The sequence below is a fragment of the Hypanus sabinus genome, chromosome 27 (assembly GCF_030144855.1).
Source record: "Hypanus sabinus isolate sHypSab1 chromosome 27, sHypSab1.hap1, whole genome shotgun sequence".
In the NCBI taxonomy this organism is placed as follows: domain Eukaryota; kingdom Metazoa; phylum Chordata; class Chondrichthyes; order Myliobatiformes; family Dasyatidae; genus Hypanus; species Hypanus sabinus.
This window is the reverse complement of record NC_082732.1, coordinates 22,227,140-22,241,486: the sequence shown is the minus strand read 5'-3', so window position 1 is coordinate 22,241,486 and position 14,347 is coordinate 22,227,140. Positions and strand designations below refer to the sequence as shown.

At 42.7% G+C, this 14,347-nt stretch overlaps 1 protein-coding gene across 3 annotated transcripts in view; it reads right to left on the bottom strand.

Annotated features, from left to right (window-relative positions):
• The window catches only part of mfap2 (microfibril associated protein 2), a 57,997-nt gene that overhangs the window by 4,555 nt on the left and 39,095 nt on the right, over window positions 1-14,347 (bottom strand). For all 3 annotated transcript variants that reach the window (XM_059951903.1, XM_059951902.1, XM_059951904.1), the window contains exons 5-7: window positions 7,402-7,443; window positions 1,252-1,339; window positions 365-438 (exon numbers count right to left, since the gene is read on the bottom strand). In XM_059951903.1, coding sequence (XP_059807886.1) covers window positions 365-438; window positions 1,252-1,339; window positions 7,402-7,443 — 204 coding nt within the window. The remainder of the gene's footprint in view (window positions 1-364; window positions 439-1,251; window positions 1,340-7,401; window positions 7,444-14,347) is intronic.

Genomic DNA, 14,347 nt, shown 5'->3' with positions numbered 1-14,347 from the left:
CCGTTTCTCTCCTCTTGGTCACCAAAAGCAGGTAACTTTGTACCAGGGCAACACACAAAGCAAACACAACATTCACGGACAAGAGCAGCATTGCAGATGGTTGAGAGACACCAAGCTCATACACCATTCATTCATCATTGTCTTGTAAACTTCAAACACTGACACTGCCGTTGGACAGGACCGAGGCGGTAAAAGTCTGCCCCAACACACTTTCCAATCATAGCCACCCCATCCAACCTGCCTAAAGACCTCCATGTGGTTGACCACTGGAGACACGCTGATGATCTCCATCTCCCCATTACCACCCAACCCCACTATCTGGCAAGGGCTTCATACAGCTGAGGATCCAAACACCCGGACTCACCTCTCAGTAGCTCCTCGTGAGCACAGACAGTGCGAACGCAGACTTCCTTGTTAACCACGTAGACCCTACGAAGGCTGCAAAGCAGAGAGGGCGAATGATGAGCACAGAAACAAGCTCTGCCTCCCAATTTACTTCAGCCTCTTTAGGAACAGTTCTGTTCCCTGGCCAGTTTCTCCAGCAGCATTTCCATCAGGCGGCAGGGGCAGGCTGCAGTTGAAAGCGATTGCCCTGATTGAATTAGGTTCCTGCCTCCCTAAAGTAGGGGCCTCAGCTCATTTGGACAATGATGCTGGGCTCTTTCAGGACATGCTTGAAGTCACCTTGTCCAAGTTGAACAACTTCCATGCACCAATCAAACCAGACCTGACTGGGGTTTCAAATTAAAATGCTTCAATCGTGCCCAAAAACTCCAGTTTTTGACTGGACCTGATTCCTTTGATTACGAAAAGGACAGGGGAGGTAGGAAATAAAGTCTACTTAGGTAAGCCAGACCACTTATAGAACTAATTTGTTATATTGGTAACACTCCAGAAAATGTGCTCTGCTCATTGAATTAAGTGAATTCATTAAACTTCTCTCTGCACAGTTTGTGAAGTTACTAGCTCAATACTTGATACCATGCCCCATCCCATCAGAAACTCGTTTGATCTGACTTATTGAAGGAACGTAGCTAAGTTACAGATATCTGATGTCAGTTTCGTTACCGTACTCCCATGTTACACTGTCACACGACCGTGTCAACTCCCACAACACCTGGGACTGCTCATGGACTCAGGGAGGAACTGGTCATATCACTGAATTTGTAACCCACGAAGAAAGTGGAAAGTGCATTGAGGCACAAATATGATTTCTTTGGAAAGATAAACCCCAGGGACAGGTGAGCTTACCTGTAGAAGCAAAGGCTCTTGAGACACTGCTTACAGGGCTTGTGCACAGAGTAGAGTCTGGTACACGGATACTGCTCCTCCCTGCAATCTTACAGCAAAATAAAAAGGAAGCATTACAGAAAGGAATGTTAATGTATACGTCACGTGTTTCACCATATATGCACGGGTCAATTCCCGACCCATGCTAAGCAAATTTCAACTGAAGCAGTGATGGATGGGAAAATAAACAGCCTCACTAGTGCCTGTCCCCCAACTGATGCGTCACCTGAATAGCTTATATTGTAAGTGAAAGGAGCAGAATTAGGCCACTTGACTCATTGAGTCTGCTCCACCATTCAATTATGGCTGATTTATTTTCCCTCTCAATCCCATTCTCCTGCCTTCCCCCCACGACTTTTGATGCCCTTATTAACCTTTCAACCCCCACTTATCATCACACTTAACACATGAAAAGTAACTAAATGAGGAAATGGAGGACATCCCATTCTTGTGGGTGCATCTTGTGACGGAGAACATGAGTAAAGGCAAGCTTGAAGAATGGAATGAAATACAGATGATGTCACAGAGGTATGAGACTAAATGACAGATAATAGAAGGGACAAAACTGAAACTGTCAAGAATTAACTAGTATAAAACTTGAAAGAAGTGGCATTTGACAGCTACAGAATGTACAGATTTGTCCTCAGGAGACCAGTGCTGAGGCCATTATTTCTTTTGCTGTATAAATGTTAACAGAGTGAACACAAAATATGGAAATGCAATAAAAGGTTTAATAATTGACTTCAGAAGGAAATGGGCAGACTGGTGAAATGAGGCAGACCTGAGGAAGATGGAGTTTGACAGACAGCTGAGTTTTGACAAAGGAAGATGCTATTTAACCTTGAAACACATATCTACAACTTTATGTAAGATCAGGGAGACGCAGCAGTGCCTTCATACAGTACCTTGAAGAAGCAGGACAAACTCAGTTAGCTATATGAAACCCTTTGCCACAGCTTTACAATTAGAAACTTTGGTACATGGACAAGGAAGTTCTGGAAAGCTGTTATAAACTGGTGATTAAATGTACGCTGGATTGTTATAACAACACACACAAAATGTTGGTGGAACACAGCAGGTCAGGCAGCATCTATAGGGAGAAGCACTGTCGACGTTTCGGGCCGAGACCCTTCGTCAGGATTGTTGTAGCCAGTTCTAGAGGTCGAACAGTGTAAAGTATAACAGCTTATGATTATGAGGGGAGATAAGTGAGGTTTTAACACTTGGCCTCAGAACAGGGAAAACAAAGGGGACATTTTATAAAACAGTTTAAAACCATGAAGAATTTCAAAAGAATGGATAAGAGGCAATCTCCTTTGATGAAATAGTTTAGGAAACAGGGGACACTGAAAACTGACAAAAATTCTGGTGTGGGTAAGGGAAAAATTGCAAGCAGCAGTTTTGAAATGAGTTGGCATTTCTTTCTTCCGTTTCTGGGGTTGTCAAACAGTGAGTTCTGTACCAGAGAGAGGGGGAAGGTAGTACAGATGGGAGGGTGGTGAGGAGGGAGATACCACAATGAGTTTCCCCTTTGGTCTTGAGATCTCCAGACATCCGAAAACGAGATTTTAAAAAATCAAACTGAATTGATGTCAAACAAGTTGCCATTGTAAGAGTCTTTTACAATCAAAGTGAAAGACTGATCTTATCTTCTGGATGTTGTGTTTCATTTAAATTTAAGGAAATGAACCATGTAACTTAAAGTACTTATTTCATAAATGATTGTAATAGTTTCAAGTGACTAAAATGGTGCCAGCATTCAAACATTCAAAGGACCAAACTATCACTATCATAACCACACTGAACTAGACTAAGGAGATATAGTGTGGGATTAACTTAACTCTTTGCTTGCCTGGAGCAAGACTGGTTTATTGCACTCCAACTCATCAGACACAGGCTAGATAATTAATAATGAATTAATTTGGGAGGACATTGATTACTATATTTTTAGATGCAATTTCAGCTTGCAAGATCTCAAACAGCAATACGATGAATCATCCAGTAATTATTTGAGGGAGGAATGTTAACCACGACTCCTGAAAGAGATGTTTCATGCATCACTCAAAAAGATAAACACAATTCCCTTAGTATTAAATTGGAATGTAAACCTAAACACGCAAGTCCTAAAATTTACCTTGAGTCCTTAATATTGACTGACTAGATTAGACTACTGTGATCTGTACCAAGCTAATGTTGAGAGTACACAAACTTTTTGACTTTCAACAATCAACAAACAGCCGTCCTTTTATATGTTTGAGCTTAGACAATGGATAAGGAGATAATATTTGACTTTGCTAGCCACATGAAGACATCAGTACTGGTCTCAAGTACACAGATTATCAACTGGCTTGTTATTCGCTCAGGAAATGAAATACACCACTGGTCTCCGCAGATAAGTAAAACAAGCCGAGTATCTCATTGTCTTAGATGTATTTTATCCTTTTCCTGACCTAGGAATATGCATTGTGCCTCCTGAATGCAAACTCGGCCATACAGTAGGATTGACATTTCCTTGTTGGCCTTAATCTTCTATTGTGGAAGATGACAGTGACTGTAAGTGTACGAGATGTACGTAATGCCACCTTTTAGCACTTCAGGGAGGTGGGGGATGGAAATTCTGTCAGGTCTAATTGGAAACTGTGCCGAGTTTCCAGTTAGATAAAGGCAAAGCCGTTGATTGAGAGAGGAATGTTAGCCAAGACTCCTAAAGCAGATGTTTAGTATCACTCAAAATGCTGAACCCAGTTCCCTCCGTTTTGAATGTAAACCTCATATTTTACCACATTACACTGCACTGTCTTGCCTGTCCATATCTCCTTGTAGATTTGTCATTTCCTCCTCACAACTCACTCTTTCTCTCTTTTAATTAATGGCAAATCTGACATATTACACTCTGCTTCTTAGAACACCAACAAGCTGTAAGCAGTTCAGAACACGGGAATGAACCCTCAGCTCACCACCAACGATGATCTGAGAGTGCACTGTTCCTGCCTTCTATCTCAATAAACCTTTATCTGTGATCTTATTTCATAGCTTCTGTGGAATCAAAGCAATTTTTATTTTTAAAAATCCAGGTACACTACATTAACTGATTTCTCCTTGTCTAACCTGTTTCTACCACCAGTAAAGTATTATTACATCAGACAAATGCAATTTGCCTTTCACAAAATCACTTCGATTCCATCTGGTTTTATGATGATTTTCTGTTTTTGTGTTTTTAATGATGGGTTCCAAGCATTTTGCCAACAACAGATTTTGGGTTCAGTGTTTCCTCTCTCCCCCATTTTCTTTAGACAATAGGATTATACTACACATCCCACCTTCAAATTTACTGAAACTCTTTCAGATTCTAGGGAGTTTTGGGAGATCATCCACTATTTCTATAAAACTGAGATATAACCTTGGGATGAAGATAATCAGGAAGGAGGACTTGCCTGCTTTTAATGCCATAATTTCTCCACTGATTTTTCTTCAGTATTGTTATAACCCTCCCCAGGTTTGAATGCCTAACTTATGTTCGGCCCATACATGTGATCAGGCATTTGGGAGACCGGTGGGACCGCGGGCATCTTCCTCCTTGAGGGAACTCAATTTGTGGCAATAGCATTGCTTCTTGCAGAGAAATCTGAATGGTTGAATTGAATGGTTTCTTTAAATATAATTTCCCCTTTGTTAACCAAAGTTTGCTAGGTGACAATATTTCCAACTTGCAAATGGTTGTAAGCTGGGGAGGCATGGGATCACTACTCACTCCATTGTTAATCTGCCTCCGTTTCAGCCATGTTTACTGCGTCTTCTGGAAGAAGGACTTATTAAATGTCTCAGTCTTTTCTTTATCATTATAGTTTCTCTTGTCAATATCTCAATGGAACTTGTTATTTTTGTTACCCTCTTCCATTTTACATAGCTGTAATTAGTTATCCATCAACACAAACCTTCTGTGAGGAGCTTTCACTTCTCCATAGAATGCACAAGTATTAAGAGTTTCAAAATATTTCTTCAAATGTTTGCCATTGTTGATCGACTGGTGAACCTTCTGATCTGTTTGTTCAGTTTAGTCAATGCAGGCCTCATCCAGACTATGGACTTGCTGTATTGTTCTATGTTCTATTAAGGCGGAGGGTTATATGAGAAGCAGGGTTTAAGGGTTGGCGCGACATTGTGGGCCGAAGGGCCTGTACTGTGCAATATTGTTCTATGTTCAATGTTAATTTCTACTCAATATCCTAGTTCATGATGAAACTGAAGTAAATGCTTTATCATATCAGGATAATTTGTTCCCAGAGGCTGTGTTGATACACTGTACGATCAATTAAGCCTGCATCAGTACACAAGGCAAGACATGAAATAACCTGATTCCTTTTGTACCCGTGATTATTGCTTCAGGAAACTATCCCTTTTGACCAGAAGGCCATCAGACATAGGAGCAGAATTAGGCCATTCAGTCCATCAAGTTCTCTACAGTTCCATCATTTAATCTCTCAACCCCACTCTCCTGCCCTCATAACCTTGGACGCCATTATTAATCAAGAACCTATCAACCTCCACTTTAAATATACCCAACAACTTGGCCTCCAAAGCCACCGGTGCTTTTAATTCTCACACTGCTAAAGTTGTACTCTGATTTCAAGATCATCCTTTGCCACCAATAATATTAAATATACCTAGGTGATTTCCATAATAGTTGTCCAAAAGGCTAACTAGGACTTTCACTGGATATTAGTCTATCCCCAGCTATGATGTTACCTTCGTTTTAATTTGGGGTTTATAGCTAATAAGTGCAGCAAAATGACAGAGGGGCAAAAATAGCCCCACAGAAGGGTTAACTAAATGACAAATTAAATTAGACCACAAGACATAGGAGCAGGATTAGGCATTTGGCCCATCAAGTTTGTTAGAGTGATTTTTTGGGTTTAGGTCATTTACATTTAGCAAGTGGGTTTGGCTACCAGTCTTCTGTTCCTTGATAATGTATTGTGGATTTAATTTGGAACAATGGATTCCTAGAAGGTGTGAATCCCAGTCTAGACGGTGCTGGCGTCTGTGGGACAGACGCGAATCAGAAGGTGTGAAGTTTGTATGTCGTTTCAAAAGAAAGCATTGTCTATACTTTGTAAATATGGAATTGTCCTTTCTGCTTAGCACTTAAATATCGAGCCCCACGTTGAGCCAGCAGACCTTTCCACCGAAAGCATCTCCATATGATGCCTGTTGTACCTAGTTTTGTCAAAAAAAGAAGCTGCTTTCTATCTACCAGTAATTTTCTCCAGTGATTTCATTCACGCAACAACAAAGGCTATGCCACCATTTCATCACGGCTGATTTATTGTCCCTCTCAACTCCATTTTTCTGCCTTCTCCCTGTAACCATTGATGCCCTGGTTAATCAAGAACCTGTCAACCTTGGTCTTAAATATGCCCAAATGAACTAGCCTGCACAGCTGTCTGTGGCAAATAATTCCACAGTTTTACCACCTTCTGGCTAAAGAGGTTTTCCCTCATCTCTGTACTAAATGGACATCCCTCAATTCTGACAACCCCACTATAGAAAGCATCCTCTCCACATTCACTCCACCCAGGTCTTCCAACATTTGAAAAGTTTCCCCTCCCCCATTCTTCTAAACTCCAGAGAGTTCAGACCCCGAGTCATCGCAAGCTCCTCTTAAGTTAACCCTTTCATTCCCGGGTTCATTCTCACAAACCTCCCCTGGATTCACTGAACTGAGTAAAAACAATGACGACTTGTACCTTGGCAGTGAAGAAACTATAAAGCGGAAAAAGATCTGGCAATGCAGGGTTGCTAGACATGGCTGTACAAATATATAAAAGGCTGAAAGTTTAGCTTTGGAGGAGTTGAATACGAAAAGTTAGGAGACGCATTGAATTTAGATAAAACCACGGCTAGGCTGCTTTATACCCCCAATAAGCTTTATTAAATTTGACAAATACAATTTGCCTTTCACAAAATAATTTTGATTCTGCTTGGTTTTATTATGATTTTCTGTTTTTTTTGTGTTCTTAATGACTTAAAGATGATTGTAAACATTAGGGTAATGAAAACCTCAAATTGTAGGAAATTAACCCAGGAGGGCATGATCATTTAATTACTTACCAAGAGGGCCAGGCTCTGTGGGTTCTGTTTCAAAATTTGTACCTATTAATAAAAGAAAGGAACTGCAATTAGCTGCTTCCAACGAATTACCAGCAGTGCCTAAACAGCACATTCCTAATAAGGAAGTGATTTTCTTCAACAAGCAGGATTTCCCAGTGGCCAACCGTTTAATTCCAATCCCCATTCCCATTCCGACATATTGCATGGCCTCCTTTACCGTCAGGATGAGGCCACACTCAGGCTGGAGGAGCAAAACCTCATATTCCATCAGGGCAGCTTCGAACCTGATGGCAGGAACATCGATTTCTCAAACTTTTGATTATTTTCCCTCTCCCCCTTCCCTCTTCTTCCAGTCCCCACTCATCCTTCTCTTCTCACCTGCCTACCAGCTACTCCCGGTTCACCTCCTCCTTCCCTTTCTCCCTTGGTCCATTCTTCTTTCCTATAAATTCCTTCTTCTTCAATCCTTCACTTTTTCCACCTATCACCTCCCCAGCTTCTCAATTCATTCCCCCCACTCCCATCTACCGACCTTCCCCCCTCACGTGGCTTCAACTATCACCTTCGAGCTTGTACTCCTTCCCTCACCCCACCTTATTCTGGCTTCTTCCCCCTTCCTTTCCAGTTCTGATGAAGGGTCTGAGCTTGAAACGTCGACTGTTTATTCCCCTCCGTGGCTGCTGTCCAACCTGCTGAGTTTCTCCGGCATTGTGTCGGTCACTATCATAAGCGATTGTTCAAAGGAAGTTACCACAGCAACAATACTCCAAGTCACACCATGTCCTGTTCACTCATCATGCCAAACCCCCATCTCACCTACACTTTATGTTTAACCTTCTCCCCTGCTTCTGATCCACTTATGCAGTGGCGGCTCTGAGGTGGTGCTATAGCACCAACAGAAATTACAATAGCACCACCAAGAAGTTAACTGAAATTTGACATAAAACTTGCTGCTGCTTCCTCTATAGTTTAGAATACAGCTTGTTTCTCCAGTTGATCTAGTGAAACAGTGCCCCCAATTACCATAGCACCCACGCAGTTATAAACTCTGTGAGGGCCTAAGGTCAGATCCACTCTACTCTTGTGCTCATTCTTTCGTTGTCAATGTCTTGCCGTTGCTGCCCTCCCTCAGATCACTGAAGGTGGTGACGTCACTCACTCTCACTCACACACACGAGAGATTGATGGTGTACATACATTGTGCAGGATCCAGGCGCAGAACCATGGTCTCGCGAGACTAATGGATGACACACACGTATTGTGCTTTTACAAGCTAGTGTGGGCCTGGCATATGCATTATTTTGGCCAGCGTGAAAAATGGATCGATATTTAGTGAGAAAACGACCTCGTCCAGAGGAATCAGTGGCGTCTCAGCCTGAGCCTGTCTGAATTGAAAGTGACGTGCAGAGAGAAGTGAGTGGGGACGAGGCTGACAGCAGTTCATCGAAGCAGTGTGAGGGCGAAGTAGAGGAACAAGAAATGGAGCGGGATTCGGAAGAGAACGTGAATGGAACTGCTCCTAGTGCTGGTGGGAATTCTGTTAGCGATGTTAGCCAGCAGCCTGAGGAAGGACCCCGTCGGCCAGCATTGAACAAGTACCCTTCGCAACAGTTTGGCAATCAGCAAAGGAGTTTTATTTGTGGCTGGTTTGACCTGTACTCCTGGCTGGAACGTTCGATCACGGAAGATACTACGTTCTGCTTTGCATGCAGGTATTTGCTGTGTGGAGGACATGGCTTCCATTCTGAGTCTACCTCCACTGTCACCGGTTACCGCAACAGCTTTCAAAACCCACCATGTTAGTGCAGCTCATAAGTTTGCTATGGAGGCATGGGCCAAATTCAGGTTGAGAAAACAAGACGATGCACTCTCAGCAGAGCGGGGAGAGGAATCACGGAGTGAAATTCAGGCAAGAGCTAGGGACGTGTGATTCAAGGCCGGTTTACAGAGCAGACCACAGGAAAGGAGACAGGCCCAGTCACCCTGCTGCCTACATGAGTTTGTTGTTGAGGCCCAAACCAAACGCACACCTGTCACATCTTCTGATGAACTTTACAAGCACTGTTTCTATCCAGTCATAGACAGACTTCTGACTGAAATGAAAAGACGGTTCTCAATTGAGACTGGGGGTGTTCTGACTGGAGTCTCATCATTGAGTCCCAAACACAAGCTCTTCCTAGACAAGAATTGTCTTGGCCAATGGCCCAATACTATGGAGTGACTGAAGTGAACCCGACTACAGAGCTACATCAGGTTCGACGTCTGCTGGAACCAAACAAAAGCAAGGACAGACAGTGAATGACACAGTGGAATTTCTAGCTCTAGTAAGACCCTACCACGATGCACTTATAGATTTATACAAACTAATCTGCATATCACTGACCCTGCCTGTGACATCCGCCTCATGCGAACGGAGTTTCTCTTGCCTCAGTCGCCTCAAAACTACCTAAGGAATAGCAGCGGTGATGCTCGGAACAGCAACTTGGCCCTGTTGGCCATAAACAGCCGGAGGACCAAGGCACTTGACATCCGGAAAATCATTGACACTTTCGCCACCAATCACAACAGACAGATTGTGCTTCTCTGAAAACATCAATGGTGAGTGCAGTTGATTTCTTTAAAATTTGGGTCTAGACTAATGCTGATTATAATTATTATTTTGTGGTGGATGCCCCATAGTCCTTACGTTTCCTGCAAATCCTAAAATACTACATTTACTGCTATTAAGCCTACTGGTTTTGCTTAGACTTCCAAGCAGTGATTCTATTGATTTTTGTTTTAAATTCAGTAGCCGAATTAATTGAGGTACGGCATGGTCAGAGTATGATTTGTCCAACTCCTGGTAAAGCCTTGCATCTGTTGTTTGCCTTATTTGACTTTAATAATGGTGTATCTTTTGCTATTTTCTGTCTGTGTAATGCGAATAGCAGTGGACATTGCAGATTAGTGTTGTATTTTTCAGTTGCAAAGCTAGCATTTGTCGTCGATTGCGGGATTGGTGCGTGATTCATGTTGTGCGCTGTGGGTCGAATGCTCTGTCAGTTTGTTTGTTTATGCTCTGTGTTGTCTCCGATGCTGTTGACACTGTCACAGTTCACTTCTGTATTAGATCTATCAACTGCTGTTGCTTCTTAATCAACAGACGCATTTATAGTAGGCACTTAATGCTTGAAACTGACTTTTGAACGCCACGCGTCTGGCCTTGCAAATACATATTACCATCCCTCAGCACCATCACTGTAGCACCAACAAGAAAATATCTCTGGCACCCCCCAGTGCACTGATAGTCCAATCATTCGTGCAGCCTCTTCCATTCCTACAACTCACTGAGAACTTCCTAATTCTTTGACTCTGGACTCCAAAGAGGAGATTTTGTTGCTGTGGACAGGTTACCCTGGTATACCGTGTGGAATCCAGGTGGGACTTATCAACCAGGTTGCGAGCAGAAGGGAAATCCTTCTTTCTGCAGCGTCACCGTTACTTCAGGACCCCTGGCCATGAAGCAATGCCACCAGATGTTCATACGTAACACCATGGTGCATCTGCTCCTATTCCTAACAGTATCTAGAAGTGGTAAAGCGTTACAATTACCACCAGGCGATAACTAACCATCAGCCCTTTAGAATGCTGATATCAAACATTCCCCCGTCAGTCTATCTCACAGATAGTCAAATCAAAATGGGGGAAACGAACCAATCAAACTTTCTGCTTTAACTTTCACCAAAACTTTATTTTATCATTATGGATATAGTGTAACTCTATCATGATTCCCCTGAATAAACCCTACCTCAATGAAGCCTCAACACTGGTACTACATTGGTCCAGCAATCCAGGTTCAATCCCAACTTCCGGTGCTGACCGTGCGGAGTATGTTCATACTCCACATGGCAGCTAGGGTTTGTCCTAGGAGCCCGGGTTTTCTCCCACATCCCGAGGATGTGCTGGTCGGTAGATTAATTGGCTGTTGTAAACTCCCCCTGCTCTAGGGGGGTGGGGTTATAGAGAATGGGCTCAGGGCAGGGCAAATGGAACTGGGGAGGCTGCTTGGTAAAGAGCTAGTGCAGATGTGATGGGACGAATGGTCTCTTTCAATGATATTATCGTTCTGTAATTAGGAGTTGAAGGGGACACAAGAAGAGCAAGGTACTGGAAAATAATTTGGGGAATGTGATTATGGGATTGCTCTGGGAGCCAATATAAACTCAATGGGTTGAATGACTTCCTTCTCTGTTGTAAAATTGTAAACAATTAAGATGAGAACTCAGTTAGGATCTCTGAGATCTGGGCTGATGGAATAATTATTCGTGGAAGAAATCCAAGATCTTTAAGAGAATGACAAACTGTCTATTGAAAGCTGCCAAAGGTCCCTGGCACCAGTGGATAAAGAGATTCCTCTATTGGATACTGGCTCTCCAAACCACATCGTGTCTGTACTGTACAACACGTGGGTCTGGCACAACCAGCACTAAGAATTTTTGCAGATAGTGTTTTCCCCGAGAATTCATAAGAATAAGAAATAGGCAAAAGTCGATCAACAGCAGCCACAGCCAAACTTAAAATACCTTATCAGCCTTCACAATTTAGCTCACATTGAACTAAAACCTAAGCATTTGGGGTCTGTCTGCCCTATATCGCAAGAGAAACTACAATTCCAAAAGCACCTGATTGGTATAAAGCAGTGCGAGATCGTAAGGTGTTGTGATATGTACACACAGCAGCCAGTTTATTAGATTCTTCATGTACCTAAAAACGTGGCCACTGCCCGTGTTTGTGGTCTTTTGCTGCTGTAGCATCCATTTCAAGGTTCAACGGGTTGCATGTTCAAAGATGCTCTTCTGCACACCACTGCATGGTCATTTGAGTTACTGTTGTCTATTCAACAACTTGAACCAGTCTGGCCTTTCTCCACAGACTTCTCATAATCAAGATATTTTTGCCCACAGAACTGCTACTCACTCCATGTTTTTTTTTTGTTTTTCACACCATTCTCTGCAATCTCTCGGTTGTGCATAAAAATTCCAGGAGATCAACAGTTTCTGAGATACTCAAGCCACCCTGTCTGGCACCAATAATCACTCCATGGTTAAAATCACTTAGATCACTTTTCTTCCCCCATTCTGACACTTGGTCTGAACAACTAACACACTCGACCCTATCTGAATACTTTTATGTATTTAGTTGCTGCTACATGATTGGCTGATAAGATACTTGCATTAACAAGATGTACAGGTGTACCTAATAAAGTGACCACCAAGTGTCAATGAAAGGTTAATTTTCCCTTCTTCATTGATCAATTAATCTCTTCCATAACTTGATCCTTAAACAGCTATTAAGAAAGACCTCACAATATCTCATGTCCATTATTCAAACTTGGTTTGGTAGGTGTTTAGATAGGATCACTGTTATGTGAAACAGAAAATATTATGCCATGTAAGCTGTTTAAACCTCTCTTTTAATAATACTTTTGTCTCCAAGCCAAAGGTTGGTGAGCTCAAATCTCACTCCAGATGAATACCTAATTTAGGCTGAGTAATGTACACTGCACTGTTGACCTTTCTGATGAGATAATTAAACCCAGTCCTCTAAACAGCACTCAACTATACTCTGGGGTATATACATTCAATCCTTTCACTGAAGTCTCTTGATTCCTGTGCTCTGCTGTTCAATGTTCTACTTCCTGGCAGTGTTTTTTTTTAAAAAAGGTTATTACCTCGCGATCAGTCGTTCCTGCTGACTATCACATTCTACAAAGCACAGGAGGAATTCAGGAAACTCAGGCAGCATCTATGAAGGGGAATGAACAGTTGATATTACCGGCTGAGACCCTTCGTCAATCCCGGTGAAGAGTTTTGGCCTGAAATATAGACTGTTTAATTTCCTTCCCTCGATGTTGCCTGACCTGCTGAGTTCCTTCAGCACTTTGTCTGTGTTGCTCAAATTTCCAGCATCTGTAGAATCTCTTGTGTTTATGACATTCTTGTAAACACAGGATTTGGATCTGGTTCTTCTGTGTTTTTGCATTTAGCACGATCCTATCTAGTGTGCAGGCGCGTCTACGTTACAATAGTGGCTTTGTATCCAAGAGGACAGTGGAGGTTGTAAAACCACATTGGAACATCCCAGATTTGTCAAGCAACATCTATGGAAGGAAATGTTCATTGGGGGGAGGGGAGCCTTTTCCTCCCTCAAGAGGGGATGTTTCATCAGGAGTTGTTCCATGGTCACACAATGGGCACACGACAAATTTGGTCGAGAGTGAAGCTGCTGGCGCAGGTTTTCTGAAACACTGCTGCCTGCGTGTGACCCGCACACTCATTAACGTGATATTCTCCAGGGCCAGAATTGACAGTCGTGTAATCAGCTGGGACGAGGTCCAACTGCAGCCCCGTCTATGCCACAACTACTAACAGAAAGTAAACAATTCAAGGGACAGCTGGTTGTAATTGTGGTGCACGGATATCTGCTGGCTTTCATCCAGCTCCTCTCATTCCTCCTGCTCCACTCTCCTTACACAAGGCCCTCAGCAGCCTTACGGACCTTACCAGCCTGACTACCCTGCCTCAATGTTTTCCTCGCCTTCACAGCTGCCACTGCTTTTCACAAAGCCTTTGTACAAAAATTCTTACATCCACGACAGTGTAGATGTAGGGATGATGTTTCCCTGGCTAGTGCGTTCAGAACCAAAATAAGGGGTTGTCTTGTCAGGATGAGAAGCAGTGAATCTTTGGGACTCTAGCAAAGAGGCTTCAGGGTAGAGATCAATACAGTTTCAGATTTATTAAAGAAATCAAAGGACATAAGACATAGGAGCAGAATTAGGCCATTCAGCCCATCGAGACTGCTCCGCCATTCCATCATGGCTGATTTATCATTCCTTCAACCCCATTCTCCCCCACCTTCTCCCCATAACCACTGATACCATCAACCTTTGCCTTAAAAATACCCA